The following is an 18,928-nucleotide window of genomic DNA, read 5'->3' on the forward strand; positions in this document are numbered from 1 at the left end:
AACTGTGTGCTAACATAAGTCAGGATTGTATGCAATGTTAATCAGAATACTTCACTTTAGACTCGGCACCTTACTTGGTTTGTTTGGCTCAAATACTGTGATATTGCTCATATGCATATTTTATTTGTTTGTTTATGGCAAAAATGTATACTCTGCCAGCTCCCAAAGATTCAAGGCAGCTTACAAAGCATATATATATATATATGGATCCATATATATGGATCTTTGGTTATTCGGGTTTTTCCCCGCGTAGAACTAAAGGTGTAGGAGCAGGGAAAAACCCGAATAACCAAAGATCCACATACGAAAACCTCAGAAAACATATATATATATATATGTGTGTGTGTGTGTGTGTGTGTGTGTGTGTGTATGTGTATATATATATATATATATATATATATATATATATATATATATATATATATATATATATATATATATATATATATATATATATATCTCAAAACACAAATCCAATTTAAAGCAATCTCAATTCCTCACCATTCCTTCCCAGCTAGTAATGTCCCAAACATGCAAGTAAAATTCAGGGCTTTGCAGAAGGAGAGGATTGTGGGAGGGCAAAGGGACCTCAAGAGGCAAGCTCTTCAATGTTACTCCTTTGGGGTAAGCAATCTAAGCATTCGATCCAAAGATGGATACATGGACAGGATAATAGGAGAAGATCATCTAGAACAGTGGTGGTGAATCTATGGCATGCATGCCAGAGGTGGCACTCAGAGCCCTCTCTGTGGGCATGTGTGCCATCGCCCCAGCCCCGTCTCCCCCCATGGCCCCCTCCTTACTAGCAGCCGCCCTGGAGGAAAGTTGCCCCGGGCGTAGCCCACACGGAACAGCGCAGCCAAGGACATGGCAGCCGGGCAGCCGGGACAAGAATCTGCCTTCACACCCCATCGCGCGCAGATGATGCTGCGGGGCACAGGCGGAGAGCGTGGCCACCATGGCGCTGCAGGGCTGCCTGGATGATCTGCAGTGGGCTGTGGAGGCGGGTGGCCCTGCGGGCGGGCGGGGCGGAGTGGGGGTGGGGTGGGTTTTGGGCACTCAGTCTCTAAAAGATTCGCCATCAGTGATCTAGAAGGTAGACAGGAACCAACCTGCATTAGCTTCATAAGCTGAGTCCAGCGTTTTGAATTAGATGCAGAAACCAATTGGACCTTCAAATGCCAATTGGATAAAGGCTTCCTTGCCCACGACATACACTTGCTGCTGCCAGGAGAGCCCTCAACATCTATTCCTTCAGTTTAAAGACATTTTAGCCCATGCAGTTCCTCACATGCATGCAGATGCTAAAGAACAACTGCTAGTGAATGTCTGGCCTGGGGTGATGGTGTGCAGCTGAGTTTTTGCAGCATTCTGATGATATCTCATCCTAAACTAACAGATGATCTACCTAAGCTGCATCATGCAGATTTTAAATATCATGGGTGATAATGGGCATTGGGGTACCATACAATAGAGCAACCCCAGACTGGATATCTCCCCTCATGATCACCGGTTAGAATCATATACTCCGGAAAGATCCTTCGTACATGGTATCTCTGCACCATTTGCCCTGCATGCAGTCCAGAAGAATAGAATGATGGATGCTATTGAACGCTACTAAGAGATCTGTAGGAGCAAAGGTGCATACACCCTTCTTCCAAGTTTCAGCCTAAGTCATCTATCTGACCAATCAATTCAGCCTTGGTCCTGTGCCCAGGTCTAAACACAGACTGGAAGGGATCCAGATAATCCACTTCATTTAGATAAAGGCCCCAAATCTTTTCAATATTACAAATATGTCACAACAGCCTTCCAGAAAGTCATCAATCTAGCCCTTCCCCAGAATAAATCTTGAGTAACTTGAACAAAGCTTCTGAATGAAAAGAACCTAACGGTGGTCTTTTCTTTCACCATTTTCATCACCATCATAAACTTATGAAGGTGTGAGCACCATTGGGTTTACTTACACTGTTTTTTTTAATTTTCCAAGTCCAAAGTATAAATCTCTGAAGAGCAAAATGCAATGATTTGACTTGAACTGCATTTTTAATTATATTTCTGTTTCCTGGAAATTGCTGTTTTAGTATCTAGGAGATACTGCATGTTTACCATTGAAACTTGATTTGCTGCTATAATGTATTACAAACCTAATTCAAAGTCTTTTATTCATTTAAAGTCCATTACTAAAAAATGATCGATGGGCAGAATTTTAACTAAACTTTAGGTACGCAAAAGACAGATAAGATATTTCCCCAATATAAACTCTATTATATTTTATTATCATACTGTATCTATATTTTGAACAGCATAAAATATTTTCAAATGTTATGTTACATAGTAACCTGTATACATGTAATAAATTATCAGTTGAAGAGAGGTGATAACTATAGGACCTCTACAAATGTAGAATGCTGAAATTTCCAAGGTAATGTTAATCTGTTGGATCATGCAAAAACATAGTAGGATAACTGATAATGTCTTTTTATATAATTGTCATTGTAGGTTGTTATATCGTTATGCAAAGAGAAACTCAAGTTTTCTTCCCCAAGTGATATTTGCCAGGCTCTTTCAGCTACTGGAAGAAAAATGCTTTCAATTGAATCATATGGCACCTTTCAAGGTACAGGGTTTTTTTAAAAAAATGTTTGATGCATATCATGGCCCTTGGAGTAATAATATCAAAATAATGTTTGGAGCTCATGAATTGAAATCCAAAAAAGTATGAGCTGAAGTGACGTCTACGTCTTTATGTACAGGATACAATAAAAAGATACAGGTAGTCCTTGACTTACAACCAAAATTCAGCCCGAAATTAATCATAAGTCATGCTAGTTGTTAAGTGGGTCACCACATGATCACATTCAGTTTTATGACATTTTGTGCAGCTGTTGTAAAGTGAATCACTGTGGTCATTAAGCAAATCCATTTTATTCAGTGAGCATTTCTCCCCCCCCCCCCCCGAAACCTGAAGTAAATGCCAGATTCTGGCAAGAAATCACAGTCATGTGACCACAGGATGCTGTAAATGTCCATAAACGCAGGCCGGTTGCCAAGCACCCAAAATGCAATCACGTGACAGAAGGCAGTGAAAACTTCAAATCTGGGACACAAGTATTTAGCCCAGGGGAAGCCTGTCATAACTTCAAATGCTCACTAAACAATCAGTTCTAAATTAAGGATTACCTGTACTTTGAAATAGTCTTCTCTTTTTATAAGGAAATGTGAATTTCCAAGCCTCCAGCTTGGCATTGTGGACATGTTGAAGTTTTCAAGCAAGCATGTAAGTGGTGATGGGCAATTATCCAGGTAGCCTAATCTTATCCAGATATTACTTCCAGGCTGTGAGATGATAGGAAGATTACTGGCATGCAAAATGTCATGGGAAGCCATCAATATTTTGGTGTTTTGTTTTTGTTTTCCAAAGGACCCTTTCTTACTTAATTTTTGATAATAGCACCCCACATGAATTCCTAATTCTCACAGCACTAACAAATGCAGGGTGGGATGAAGGGGCAGGAGGAAAAAAATGCTTTTAATAAAAGCCTCTCTCTTTGTATCTAGACAGGTCTGGGAACATGTGGGAAGGAGCCTTGTATGAGAGCTCTTCACCATATGAAGAGCGCATAGATGATACTAGAGCTAAGGCTGAGACTGGAACACCATCAGCAGAGGACTTGAAGTGTGCTGGAAGTGAACGTTCTTCTGGCATGTATGCTCCGAACGATGGAAACAGTGATATAAAAACCATGAAAATCAACAAGAAGGAGGAAAGAATTTGCTGCCAAAGTATTTCAACCTGGGTTACAAAAAGTCAAGAGAGGAACAGTTTTATGAAATGCAACAGGGAATTAGATGCTAAGCCATATGCAACTGGAGCGGAGACAGATACGTATGAGAGATACTGTTTAAGGGAAGTTAGAACTTTTCCAAGTGTACCATTTAACTCTGAGACACCCTCAAGAGCATGTTTATCTTTTACAGGGCATAACACTTCACTGACAAGGACGCAGTGTCCGTTACAACCTGGATGTAATGCGGGTGCTTTGTTAGAAGGAAAATTAATTCAGTGTGATCATCCCGAATCAAAATCAGCATCTCTTCCATATAATAATTTTGGAGAACTTTATCTGCGCCCAAATACATCTTCAGTGTATCCAAACCACACGACATCCAGTAATGACAAAGAAGCAGTGGATATTTTGCCACACTGTTATGCCATTTCTGAAACTTCAGGTCAAAATAATCCATCAGATGCAACAGATGCAACAAATCCTGGATGCAATGCATTAGAAAACTATTGTGCAAGAGAATTCTGCAATGAAGTTCCTCTAAAATCAGGTCAAAACTGTTTATTTTATATTAGCCAGATGTCTCCCTTTAAGGAAGATGAAGGTAACTCAAGCATACTAAGTTCACCTGACGAAAAACACAATGAGAGAAAAGACAGCTGGACTGAAGATAGACAATATGAAGGCGGGGACTCAGAAATAGGAAACAATGAGGTAGCAAAAACAAATGCTTCATTTAAAAGCTATTTTAATTAGTCTGACCCAGAAAGGACTTTATTTCTTTGTGGAGATGGGAGAGTGTGGCTCTACAATTAAACTCTTTAACCACATATATGCTGTGGTTAGTTAGTTGGGCAACTTTTTATTAACAGCACTTTAAAAAGGAAAGTTTGGACTGGAAATTGTTAATAAACCTTTGGGTTTGAACACCTAAGTGGCTAAATTTAATGCAACTGAAATATAAATGAAGTAAATTTCTCCTTTATCACACTAAGTTAAAAATCACTGTCTGCATGCAAAATTTATTTTGAACCACTTTGCAGGCCAGTTTCGTAAGGATCAAGGTTGTGATTCACTTTTTCTTTTAAGCTGATACATGTGGCATGTCAGACTCCTTAGGCAGATTCCTTTTCTGAGCAATTGGATATTTTCATCACTTCTTGATGTAATAAATGCTGGGAAAAGTGTATCAGAAAAGTATGCCACTGGCAGTGGGTGAATTGTTTTTTGATAGCAACCTGTGGATGGAGAATTAGAAGCAGTTTTATGTCTGAGGCTGCTATGGTCTAAACCCAATATTCCCTAGTTTACCATGCACTTTGAGGTTTTAAAATAAGATGCCAGGAAAATATATATGACATCCCATTCATGCAGTAAAATAAGATAAACAAGTGGATTATATGAGTAGAGATAAATAAGTAGAAATAGAGGAATAAAATTTGCAGTTGGATTCAGTGTCCAGGAATGATTTGAATGCTTTCTGCTTCTATTAGGTAGTATTTCATTTTGGAAATAGCAACACTGTACGAATCTTCATGCGCTCCTCAGATTCCAGCTTTTTTAGTTTTAATGTTCCCTTTTGTCCCGGAAATAACATAAATTTCCTTGATGCTTGATCAGTCAACTTTAATGTAATTCTCGTTCTTCTCTAATCCTCTTTTCTTTATGTCAAAATTATACTGTCAAAGCTTCTGCCTGCCAACTTCATAACTGTATCTTCAGACTTTTAAAAATGGCTTTTTCTTTGCAATTCATAAATAAAACAATTCAAGTGGGACTGAGACGTCTTTTTTCCTCTAACCCTAATTTTAATCTCATTGCCTTGTCTCTTTTTCCTGCAGTTGCTTGCTTTAGCTTTTGAACTACAGTATAAAATGAGAACTTTTGTGTGCACTCTTCTCTTGCTTTGTCCTGATGATTTCAACCTCAGATTGTTATAGAAGTGAAAATCAAATTAAAATGATGTGCTTTTTGCCAGGTGGACAATATATAATTTTCACAGAGTTACTATTATCCTGATCCCTAGCTAAACTTGTTTAGAAGCTGGATGCAGTTTTCAGGAAAGAATCCTTTTTGTTTCTCAGAAATAGAAAATTATTTTTTTCCTAAGAAAACTAAAAAAAAATCCAGCTTCCTCCATTTAGAAAGAAAAGAGTGTTCTCTGAAATATTGAAGCTTTCAGACATGAGGTAGATTGGATGCAGAGGCAAAAGTAAACTTAGAATTGTGCTTTCTTTTCTACTATACATGAGGTTAAACATTCGAAAAGGATGTTCATAATATTTATAAATAAGACAAACTCTTAGCAGTAAAACATTGGTTCCTTACTACTGGCAGTCCAAGAGGGCACTTAGGGTAGTCTCCTATGTAGATGCCAGAAAAAAAATAACTTAATTTTTAAAAAGCCAAAATCATAGAAATTTGCCAAATCTGACAAGATATTCAAGTCTTCTCAGAGGCTGTCCACTTTAATTTTTAAAATATTCTAATTAATTGAGGGTGAGGTCTTATGACAGCTAGAAGAAAGACATATAGCATGAGTCCCGTGTTCTTAAGCCTTGGCTTATCAAATAGTCCTCAACATCTTTGATAATGAGATGGTGGTCCATACATAATAAAACTTTGAAACAGTGGCATTAGATCATTACTGCATTTGATACAATATTGATTGTCTTGGTACTAAAGATTCCAAAATTTTAGGCAGTTTTACTGTCTGTCAGACAGTTTTTCTGTTGTGCCCCATAAACAAAAATTTAGGTTCACTGAGTTCCTTTAATCCTGAATATAAAAAATAACCTGGAATCTTTCATGCTACCTGTGCTCCTTCACTGATTCCTTGAAATCCTTCCTTTATCATTAATCTTCTTTGTTCAATAATCTGGTGCTTAAAATTGGACTGGGCTCTTAAGTGTCTTGAATTTTGGATGTAGTTATAGAGAGAGTGCCTTGAAAATTCAAATCTACTCATTGGAATGATGTAAAAGTAAAATGCTGAAGATTCATTTTTATTCAAGGAGCAAAGGAAATAAGCTTTTTCTGAAAAAAAAAAACCCAAAAAACGAGGGGGGAGAGCAGCCCCATCCCCAGGAGTGAGAGACTTGGAGAAGGAGAGGCATCTAATGAGAGGAACCCTTGGGGACAGGGTAGTATGTTAGTCTCCTGTACCCCATTCTGAAGAAGTGGTAGAAGCTGAGAATCAGCAATCAGGCAGGGTGTGAGGAACAGAGGCTGGGAAAGGCATTAGAACAGGGCTTTTCAACCTTTTCACCCATTGTACCACTTTTAGGATATGGCAACATCTGAGTACCACCAGTTGCCTAGCTCCGGCCATCTCTCGCTTAGGCTTGTGTGGTGCTGCCACCAGTTCAGCTCATTCCCATCCCCCGCTACCACTTTTCTGGGATGGTCGCGTACCACCTGCCAGGTGCCAGTGTACCACAGGTGGTACCCGTACCACTGGTTGAAAAGCCCTGCATTAGTGGGGATAACAAGCAAAAGGGGAGATATGATGGAAGGCCAGGAGAGGATCATAGAGAAAGGATTGTCTTCCAGTACTTGAGGGACTGTCACAGAGAAGGGGGGATTGACTTATTCCCCAAAGAGCCGGAGCGCAGGACAAGTAATGGGTGGAAGCTTGTTAAAGAGAGATCCAACCTAGAAGTAAGGAGAAATGTTCTTGACAGTCAGAACAATTAATGGAATAGCTTACCTCCTGGAACTGTGGGTGCTCCATCACTGGAGGTTTTTACAAATAGACTGGACAACCATGTGATTGGGATGGTAGAAAGTTTCCTGTCTTGAGCAGGAGATTGAACTAAAAGACCTCTGAGGTCCTTTCCAGACCTATGATTTTATGTTCTATGTTCTAAATGCCAATTCCTTCTTCTGCCCTTCCCCACCTACCTTCACCCAGGATCTTGGATGCTAGATTACTAGAGTCCTTAGACTCCAATTAGTTCTGTTGAAGCCCAGGCCTGTTTGCAATAAAACCATGCTCCTCCACATCTTAATAAGGGTGAAGAGGACGTCCCTGGTTTGTATCACCAAGACCTGGGTAGGTGAGCACAGATGACTTCCTCTGGCTAACCAGGTTTCAGTCTAGCTGTCTCAACCAGAAAAGGCAAGGACACTAGGAGACCATCTCACATTAGAAAACATTACTTATAATTTAAAGAACATAGGAGCCCTAGGAAAGAGTGGTCTTAATCTTCTCATATCAATCAACTATAATTCTGCTCAATTCATATATATTTTTTTATTTTGCTGTTGTTGCTGTTCCTGGCATTTGTCATGTCTGTTTGCAAGGACCTTTGGTTTTGCACTGTGCTTGCTGCTGTTCTTATAGGAAAACTATCAATGTGTGGTTCCAAGAAAAAGTGTTATTTTTCTTCTGGCAAATTGCAGAGTCTGACCCTGATTTTTAAAACTACTTCTAGGCCAAATGATCTCTCAATCTTTAGTATGAGCCAGTTTGAACTAGTGGTTAAGGCATCAGGCTAGAAACTGGGTTTGTCTAGTCACTTTCTCTCAACCAACTCACATCGCAAGGGGGTTGTTGCAGCGCAAATGGGAGGAGGAAGGAGCAAAAGGTATATTCCGTACCTTGAGTTATTTATAAAATCAATAAAGACAGGATAAATATTATTGCTTTTAATAGGATTTTGTCTTATTTCACTGGCCAATCAAGGTGAAAAAGTAACCCCCAAAATAACTTTTCTGTGCATTATACATGGCCCTTACTCACAATTTTTTAAGTTAGAGAAGAATATTAAACTTTACAGTTATATAATTGTAAAGTTTCATATTCTGATTATAATATAGCTATATAATATTGTATTATCTTTGGATAATTATATTTACGGAACCTTTGATTTTTAATTATGTCCATGAGAAATATTATTTCTCTGTGTGCTACAAGAAGAAATAAAAGTAATTCTTTTTGAATATCTATATTGAAGGCACTAAGGCATTAAATACTGTATGCATTTTTGGGAGAAAGTGAGAAAAAAATCTAGAATTTTGAGAAGAGGTATATATCACAAATGCAATAACTTATGTTCGTAGATTAGCATGCATGTAATTTAAATATAACACACATTGTAATGAGTATGCCTTCAAAAACACTTTTTGTTTCTCAACTGTCCATAACATTTTGCTTTCAGTGTGTTTTTCTGAAACATCTCTTAATACAGTACGGTAAACCATTGAAAGATTATGAACTCTGGGCTTTATGCCATGAATGTTTGCTCACTTTGGAGACATATACAGATTATCCAGGTATGACCTTTGCAATTTTCTCTTATACTAATGTATTTTACTATTTTAATATTTACAATATGCTTCATCCTTTTCAGAGCTCTCAAGATGGAGTGAATTGGTACTTTTGAGATATGCATTTTGGCTTCCTTTTGTACCCTGTGCCTAGCCAGCTAATAAAAAAGAGGCTAGGAAAGGATAAGGGGCTATGTTGATCCCTTACAACAGAAAGATGGATTGTGAAATAAACTTCTTACAGTATATGTTTAATGTTAACTAAAATTCAGATTTACCACCTATGTCATGGGAAACTTGTAGGAGCCTCAGTTGCTAGAACATTTCACATTAAACTGTGTGTAATGACACATGAATACATATTGTCAATAATTCATCACATTTCTATTTTATTGTCTCCATGCCATCATATGCCACAAAGGAATTATAAAATAAAGGCACGGTTTGGGAGTTTTTAACATAGCCATTTAATATTTGTGACTGTTATAATATAATATAATATAATATAATATAATATAATATAATATAATATAATATAATATAATATAATATAATATAATATAATATAATATAATATAATATAATATAATATAATATAATATAATATAATATAAATATAACATTTAAGATGGTGTCTGGATGCTTATCTCTGTAATAATAACTCAGGTGAGCATCTGGGTGTTCATCTGGCAGGTAAAAATTCCACTATCAGTACAGATAGTTAATAGGTCCTTCTCTATTTATTTCAGAATTCTGGGCTTTCATGAATGTCTTTAATGTTTGTTTAGCACTTCACAAACTTTGCCACAGACAATGTTCTTATTTGCAGCTTTGGCACCTTGAGGACCTCTGCCTTTATACTTGTTTCTTTTTGTTTTTAGAAACCAAATTAATATAAGTGTGACAATTGCTTAAGCCACCATATTATATATTAAAATTCACTGGGGTCTTGAATAGCCTGAGCAAAGTGCTAGCAACTACACAATCAATTACTGTACATTCAACCAAAAGATCCTACAATGCACCATCATGCCAGTCTTGTAGAGCAAGGATCCCCAACCCCCAGACTGTGAACTGGTATCAGGCTGTGGCACGCCAGCAACCGTTCCGCACAAACAAGCCAAGCCCCATCTGTGGGATGCAGGCAGCACACAAAACCATGCATTCTCCAGTCCGTGGAAAAACCTTTCTCCGTGGAACCGGTCCCTGGTGCCTAAAAGGTTGGGGACCTCTGTTGTAGAACATTTCCCTACTCCTTAGGTTTATCCCAAAGGCTGAGAGGAGGTTTCAGCCATCTTACTTTAACTCCTACATAAACTCAGGATTACAAGAAAATCCTCTAGCTCAGACATGTCAAACACAAGGCCCGGGGGCCGGATTCGGCCCGCGAAGTGGTTTCATGTGGCCTGTGAAGCCATCCTGGAAACAGTGAGGGAACGGCCCCCACTGCCTTGACCCTGGCCCAGAGACCCTCCTTCTGCCAGAGACCTTCAGATCTGTCCCACTCCTGCCCAGGCCCCCATAGGCACCCTTGATTCGAACGATGTAGAGCTGGTCATGCCCACCCAGTAGGCCATACGCACTCTAGCCACGCCCAACCAGTAGGCCACGCCCACCCTGGCCATACCCACCTGGCCCCCTGAGGGCAACTGCAATGCTGATGCGGCCCTCAATGAAATTGAGTTTGACACCCCTGTTCTAGCTATTAAATAAAGCAGTGTATTACAGCAACTTTGAGTAGTGTGGACTTCAACTGCCAGAATCCCACAGCCAGCAAAATTTATCAAAGGCACTCCATCTTAGAATGGCTACATAAGCTTCTAATGGACGTATGGTCAAGTAACACTGAACTTTGATCTGTTGGAATTTAAGATTTCATATTTTACTCTTGATTTATAATCAAATAATCAAAACAACGTCAGTGATGTTATGTCCTGTTAATATTGTAAATAGTGTTAATGTTATTGTCTGTTTTCCAGCATATTTGTGTTTGGATTCTGTAGCAATAAATCATGATGGAAGTATTACTTTTGTTCCATATGGAAATGAAGGTAAATATATATTGTTGTTGTTAATATTTTTATGTTTCACTTAATTTGGTTGCAAAAATTAAAATTGCAATTGCATTTTGTTTTACTTTTAGAATCATTGGATAGTTTTTACTTGGCTCCTGAGGCAGCAGAAGAGGGTTTTGTTACTGAAAAGGTACTAGAATATATGAACTTTGCATTATATTTTAATGAAGATTCATCTTTAAAAGGGGCTATACTCACAAGACAAATTTTATCTAGATTTATACTGAGTGTACATAGTTTCTTTATATTTCGGGATGCTGCAATTTTGATTGATTTTTAGTATTCTTTTTGACAAGTGGAGATTCTGCCTACAACCCTTAATTATAAAACACGTAGGAAATAAGTAGCACGCTGGTACATAAACGTCCGCTATTTGTTGGTAACTTATAAGGTAGGTGGTATTATTTTTCATTCAACTCTCATATATACAGAGAAACAAAAGACAGTTACAATTAATACAGTTAACAAGACCAAGAAATAATTAAGATTCTAAAATCTGTGAAAAAGGGGATATATTGTGATATGAAGAAGGCCAGTGATGATATGTTAAGGACTGGAATTGAATGAGATAAAAATTAATGCTGAAAAAATGATAAGTTAGTCATGAATTCTGTGGGAATGTGAAACAATAAAGCTACAGATAAATGTCTTAAATATTGTTAAGAGTGAGCTAACTGTCCAGAGATGCATCTCAGGAATTGGAATATTACCTTAATGTAAATAGTAAACACAATGACCTTGATGGAGATAGGTCAGATCCGTCAGATCCGTTACCAATGTGACAAGGAGAAGCTCATGGCTTAAGTCAGACTTGCCTGATGCTGTATAGCCACTCTCAATACAAAACCCTTATTTTACCTGTGGAATTGATTTGTGGACTACTTGGTGAGGCTGACTTTTATATGATTTGATCTTATCCCATTTTGAACCCAACTGTGCTTTTCAAAAAGCAACTGGACTTTGTTTTTCCTTGAAGAGGCTTCTCTTCTCATCCAAGAAGCTTCTTCAGTTCTGACATGCTTCTTGAATGGGAAACAAAACATCTTCAAGGAAAAACAAAGTCTAGTTACTTCTAGTTGCCTTTTGAAAAAGCATCTTTGGGAGAACCATGACCTGGATGACTGAGAATCTCTGTAGATACTTGATCTGAAAGCTTGTAATTCATCTGTTGGACAGTTATGGTTTTAACAAACACCCCAGTTTTATGTTGATTTGGATGTTCAGCCATGTGCATTCAAGATCAAGGAATAAAATAAAATAAAGTGAGGCTTGCTAGGTGAGTTAGTTGCCTTTTCACGGTGCCATTTCCAACAGGCCTGTATTTACTGTATGGCTGCAATTTTGTGGAGAGCGGCAAGGAGCAATTTTCCACCTGATCACAAATTGGTGTTGCCAGGGCAACTGAAACATTTTCTTCTGAATATGGCAAGAAGCAAGCCAGAAGACCGCCCTTCTCTAGCAAATGCAATTAAGGTGAATTAAATGCAGCAATTTAATTTTCAGTTGTATTTCCATAAACTACCTTAGTAGCAAATAAAAATTCCTATTAGCTTTTGTAATCCATCCAACTTGTGTGGTTGCCCTAGTGGCTCTTCTCAACACACATTCATGGGATTTTGAAAGAATATTAATTTTGAACCACTTTGACTTAACTGTAATAAAGGTTCTCTGTAAATTTAAATAATTTAAAAGGTTTTAATACACACCTCCTCTTTGTTAGTATCTATAATTCAACAGGAAATTTCATATTTCTAGGTTTGTCGTAGTTATCTGCTTGAACAAAATATCAGCAGCAAGATGATTCTAGAAGTTTTAGCAAAAATGGCATTTCAGGTATGAATATTTAGGGTGGGGTGTGCATGTGTCTACATTTTGATGAACAAATCCCTCCCTCCCCCTTTTTTGCTGTTGCTATAGCAGCAGAATTGGAGAAAGAGAGAATATGAATATATAGTTATATATATTCTTTCCGTCCTTCTTTCCTTCAATAGTTTTATGGTGACCTTGGACCTTTTCAAAGGCCATTTTGACTGCCAATTGATTCAAGCAACAAAAATAAGTATTCCAGTAACCTAACATTTCTTGTTCCTGTAACCTGATTTTTCTTTTGCTCTGCTTTGGGGAAAACTAACTTAACTTCTTTATATATTTTTTATACATTGGGATTTTTGAGGTGAAAGAGGTTAAAAGCAACCTATACAAAAATCTAGATAATAGTACAGAAGAGCTTCGACTATCATTCACAATAGGAAAAGAACTGGCATTTAGCTCCAGGAGTTCCTTCTATCTTTTATTCTTCTGACTTCCTTGAAATTGGAAGTATAAAGAATTGAGGCCCTTAGGCAAAGTAGAGGAAACATTTCTATTTCTGTGCATGGATGCTGAAAACATTATTTTTAAGACCTTTCTTTTCTCATCCTTCATTATTTTGCTGATAGGACTTCAGAGGAGAAGATTCTTTTAATGTCAGCTGGCCTTTTCAAAATGAAAGTTGCTCAGGAAATGCTAACTTAGGTGAGTATTTTTCTCTAAATACCTTGCTGTTCCTGGTTCCTTTTTAATAAGAAAAATCTAAGTATTGTGCCCAAACATGTTAGAGACTCTTTTTTTTTTGGTCAATTGCTGTTCACTTTTCTTTAAACAGCATGCATTTTTGTTAATTGTATTTCCACTTTCAGGGTTTTTGCCTATGAGCAATGAAAGCAAACTGATAGCGGTAAAAGGACCGGTTCCTTGCCAGTCACCTTTAAACAGAGAAAAGATCCTGTTACCAAACGCCTTCACTTCTTCAGCAACTCATTTTAAACCTATTATTTTGCATCAGAATGTAAATCATAAAATGTAAGTCCGGTTGCATGTTATTATTATTATTATTATTATTTATTAAATTTTTATACCGCCCTTCTCCCGAAGGACTCAGGGCGGTGAACAGGGCATATCTTAAAACTACAAAAGTACAAAAGTTAAAAAAGAATTAAATTATTGCCCACAATAAAAACAATAAAAAATATATATAAATATTAAAACCCTAAGTGATTCCCCATCAGGCCAGGCCAGCTTGTTCAAATAAATAGGTCTTCAGACCGCGTCGGAAGGAGCGAAGGTCCGGTGCCGTCCGGAGCTCGACCGGCAGCTGGTTCCACAAAGCCGGAGCGCCCACAGAGAAGGCCCTCCCCCTGGGGGCCACCAGCCGACGTTCTCTGACTGGAGGCACCCTGAGGAGGCCCTCTCTGTGGGAACGCATGGGGCGGGCGAGCGAGTTGTCCGAGCGATGATTAATTCCATTTAATGGGGGGCAAGTTACATTTATTGTACAATGATACCGTCTTTTTCACTAGGATGAAGCTAATCCCATCATAAAGATCTGATTTTTGCAGAAATTTGCAGAAATAAATTTAAACTCCCCTGGGTCTGTTCCTTTATCCCTTCTTTTATCAGCAGAGAAGTTTGGATGCTGTTTTTTAATTTGCCCCAGTTGAGTTTGGTTAACCTTAACGGTTCCTTTCAAACAAATCATGGTAAAAGAATATCAGTTTATAAAATAAAATTCATTTAGTACATCATGTTGCAATATATTGCAATGTAATAGTCTTTTTAGAAAAAAATCAGGTCTTTTAGAATGCTGTGCATTATATTCTTTAATCATATTTTTCTTAACAGCAAAAAAAAAGTAAACACCAGTTTTTGGTCAAAATGTTGAAAAGCATAGTCATGTGACCACAGGGTGCTGTAAATGCAGGTCAGTTGTTGAGTGCCCCAAACGCGGTCATGTGACCATGAAGGGGCAGCTGTTGAAACTTCAGAACCAGGTCATGAGTACCTTTTGGGTGGTCTTGTGATAACTTTGAATGGTTGCTAAGTGACTGCTTGTAAGTTGAGGACTACCTGTTGTGTCTTATCAACTGAATATTTTTATTCTCCAGGATTTATCTTAAATATATTTTCTCATAGTGTCTAACACTTGGTGAACTGCAGCAAAATGTCCAGAATATTCTTGCCCTGAGCTTTACACAATCTTTACTCAGTGGTGGGATTCAAATATGTGAACAGCCGGTTCTCTGTGCAGATGCTGCTTCTGGAAGTCCATTGTGGGCCTGGTCAACAAAAAATTAGCTACCGGTTCTACTGAAGTGGTGCGAACCGGCTGAGTCCCACCACTACCTTTACTGCTGGGTATTTCCTTTTCTCCTCAGACCTTCCTTTAACTTTACACTGCTGTCCTAGAGCTCTGATTGGGGCTGGCTGCCAACCCTGAGCTTATACAGGTAGTCCTCAACTTATGATCACCATTGAGACCAAAATTTCTATTGCTAAGCGACACGTTTGTTAAGTGAATTTTGCTCCATTTTAAGACCTCTCTTGCCCCGGTTGTTAGGTGAATCACTGCAGATTTTAATTTAACAACACTGTTGTTATGCGAATCTGGCTTCCTCGTTGACATTGCTTATTAGATGGTTGCAAAAGTGATCACATGACCCCAGGATGCTGCAGTTGTCATAAATATGAGTCATTGGCCAAGTTTCTGAATTTTGATCGCATGACCATGTGGATGCTGCAATGGTCATAAGTGTGAAAAACGATCATAAGTTACTTTTTTCAGTGCCGTTGTAACTTTGAACGGTCGCTAAATGAACTGTCGTAAGTCAAGGACTACCTGTATTCCTTCACGTTTAGTTTTCCCTTCAACAAGAGAAGATAAACATCCAAGCTCCTAATATAGTGTACGAGATATATTGTGTTTCCCCGAAAGTAAGACCTACCCCAAAAATGAGTCCTAGTTTTGGGGCGAGGCACATGCCTATAAATCAAGGTAGGATGAGGGGGAGCTGCTCCACACACCCTGTACCCGCTTACTGTGGCAGCCAGGCCTCCCATGGATCGACACTTGCCTTGCCTCACCGGCCCACTTCTTCTGCCGCATCCCCCGGCCTGCATTTCGCAGTCAGATGCCTTTCCAGAAGGCCTCTGCAGACAAGAACCAAACACAACTCGGTTCTCAGTTGCAGAGGCCTTTCCAGAAGGCCTTTGACGGCGAAATGCAGGCCGGAGCTCCATTCTCAGCTGCAGAATGAAGCTGCTTCTTTGGCTGCAGAAGTGGGCCGGCTTGGCTGGGCTGTCGGTACCTCTGCTGCGAGGTGAGTGGAAAAGACAGTCCCTCAAAATAAGACCTGGTGCATCTTTTGGAGGGAAAAAACCCCTAGATCGGGTCTTATTTTGGGGGAAACACGGCATGAATGCTTTCTTCTCATGTGTTCTTTTAATTTACAAAGTTATATGCTTCTGGCTACCTAGAATTACCCATTACCCAAAAACCACAACTCTTTTGTTTCCACGGTGATAAGCATTCAGCTCTTGAAGTTGCTTTAGCAAGAATCACACTACAGCTACCATTAACGGATGGACAGTCGGTGTGAAAAAATCACATTGGTATAACCGTCCCACGTGACCTTGTAGAATAAAGCACCCACATTGGCAAAGCGAATCTTATAAATCAGGGGTGTCAAACTCAATTTCATTGAAGGCTGCATAAGCATTGTGGTTGCCCTCAGGGGGCCGGGTGGGTATGGCCAGGGTGGGCATGGCCTACTGGGTGGGTGTGGCTAGAGTGCATATGGCCTACTGGGTGGGCATGGCCAGCTCTACATCATTCGCATCAAGGGTGCCTATGGGGGCCTGGGCAGGAGTGGGACAGATCTGAGGGTCTCTGGCAGAAGGAGGGTCTCTGGGCCAAGGCAGTGGGGGCCGTTCCCTCACTGTTTCCAGGATGGCTTTGCAGGCCACATGAAACCACTTCGTGGGCCGGATCCGACCCCCGGGCCTTGTGTTTGACATGTCTGCTATAAATCATCTTCTTGCTTTCCAGAGATGCCATTGCAACCCCTGCTATAGACTGTGAAACTATGACAAGAATAGCATCTGTGAGTAGCAGAAGTCCAATACATTCAAGTAATGAGAATGAAAATAAGAGAGATGAAATTTCTAATTTGGCTGCTACCTGTATGATGCCTGATGCTCCGGAGCACAATAAAGAAGAACCAAAAATGCTACAACAGAAGGATTCCAAAGAGGAATTTCCAAGCAATACTAGTTGCTCTAACCCTAACTTACCACTTTCTGAATCTTCAGATGTGCCTCAAGAGAAATGCATTTTGGAAGCTTCTCCCTCGGCTAGTCCCGAGTCTACTGTCCCATCTAGTATGACTTTTCTAAATAATTTTCTTTTAAAGCAGGATCCAGAGACGAGGGTTTTGACTCTTGTACCCGTGCAGATAGCTGTATCAGAGCAAATACCCAATAAACCCCTCCATTCAAAAGCAACTTACAGCTGTTGTCCAAGTTTACATGTGCTCCTTTCGGAACCTGCAATGACCTATGATGCTAACACAGCCTTACAAACAAATTCATCCTTAAGTAATGCAACCAAGGATCAATTCTACGATGATCAGAATAAATGTGGGGACATAAAAGCGAAGACGGGTGGTTTAACGCCAACGACAATTAATAAAGAGACTCAAACCAAGTGTTATGGAAGTAATCCGTGCCTTGCATCCTGGAAGAAATCCAGTACAGATGCAGAGGATAGATTCCTTTTATCAGATCACGCACTGGATGCTTTGGTGGATGAAAATTCTGCTGGTTCATTCATCCTAGAAACTTCTCAGCAGAATAAAGGAACGCAGAATGTTCCCTTGCAGAATATCGTGCAACTTATCCAAGGAGAGTTTGCATTTGATAAATCTCAGGACAATGTTACAGAAGCCCTGGCTATAGGTAGGCCTTAATATTTTCATACCAGATTGCAAATACTAAAAAAAAAAAAAGCAAAGAAGACCTGTCACTAAAAATTGTTGTAATTTAGAGGAATTTTTTTTACAGTTATCAGATCCATATCTCAAAAAGCTTTGCTACATATTTTAAGTTTGCAAGTCGCATATAGGATAAAAATCTTGGTCTGTGCAGTTTTTGTTTTACTTTTGTTTGTATTGTCTTCCTAGGAATATGACTTTGTTATTTTCAACCAACACTGGAAAGAAATGGGGGGAGCGGGGGGGAGAAATAAACCTCAATAAGCTAACCAATTTTTTTTTACATATCCCACTATTTTTTGTTTTTGTTTTTTTTTAAAAAAAAAATCAGGTAAATATATTTTCACTTTAAAGGATCTCCAATACAGTACATTCTGTAATGCAGTTTCTGAGAAATTTTGTCAACTTTACTGGAAAGAAAAATTGCTAGCAAATCTTTACGATGCAGCAAACGATAGAACTCCGGTACCTGAAAGGCAAGTGATTCTTGCATTTACCTTTTAATGCCAATTTTGCTTTTGCTTATCTTACTGTTTTGTTCTGTTTGCCGTTTTAATTCTTCCACTATTCTTCCACTATTCCACAGCGCTCCAGATTGACTTTTTAATATATATTAGCTACCATTTTCACTGGCAGTTCTGAATGGACATTGGACAAATGTCTGTTTGCAATCTGGTGTGTTCCATTATTCTGAATTCCTTCACTTTTCACAACCATGTCTGTATCACACTTCCTGGATACCAGCCCAGTGTTTAATCTTCGTGATTAAAAAAAAAAGAGGAACAAATACTTGAGAAAGTCGTTGATAGGCACATCTGTATAGGCATAAACAAGAATACACGGACATAAACATGAATAGACTCAGGAGAGACTATAAAACACTCAGTTGTGAGCACAAGCTGTTTTGCAATCAAACTGGAATCTCTTTTGTTCCAGCTATGCAGTATGTTCTCTAGAGACTAGTTAGATACAAATATATTAACTCCAA

General features: G+C 38.9%; 1 protein-coding gene across 1 annotated transcript in view; it reads left to right on the forward strand.

The window, feature by feature from the left end:
- KNDC1 (kinase non-catalytic C-lobe domain containing 1) overlaps nucleotides 1-18,928 on the forward strand; it is a gene marked incomplete at its 5' end in the record, with an annotated part of 84,928 nt that overhangs the window by 41,748 nt on the left and 24,252 nt on the right. The window contains 11 exons of the mRNA XM_081328587.1: nucleotides 2,503-2,620; nucleotides 3,562-4,502; nucleotides 8,951-9,065; nucleotides 11,039-11,110; nucleotides 11,203-11,264; nucleotides 12,449-12,607; nucleotides 12,890-12,967; nucleotides 13,573-13,648; nucleotides 13,813-13,975; nucleotides 16,998-17,905; nucleotides 18,206-18,416. Of these exons, the coding sequence (XP_081184713.1) occupies nucleotides 2,503-2,620; nucleotides 3,562-4,502; nucleotides 8,951-9,065; nucleotides 11,039-11,110; nucleotides 11,203-11,264; nucleotides 12,449-12,607; nucleotides 12,890-12,967; nucleotides 13,573-13,648; nucleotides 13,813-13,975; nucleotides 16,998-17,905; nucleotides 18,206-18,416 (2,903 nt within the window). The remainder of the gene's footprint in view (nucleotides 1-2,502; nucleotides 2,621-3,561; nucleotides 4,503-8,950; nucleotides 9,066-11,038; nucleotides 11,111-11,202; nucleotides 11,265-12,448; nucleotides 12,608-12,889; nucleotides 12,968-13,572; nucleotides 13,649-13,812; nucleotides 13,976-16,997; nucleotides 17,906-18,205; nucleotides 18,417-18,928) is intronic.

This window comes from Vipera berus (assembly GCF_964194415.1).
Source record: "Vipera berus genome assembly, chromosome: 5".
Taxonomy (NCBI): domain Eukaryota; kingdom Metazoa; phylum Chordata; class Lepidosauria; order Squamata; family Viperidae; genus Vipera; species Vipera berus.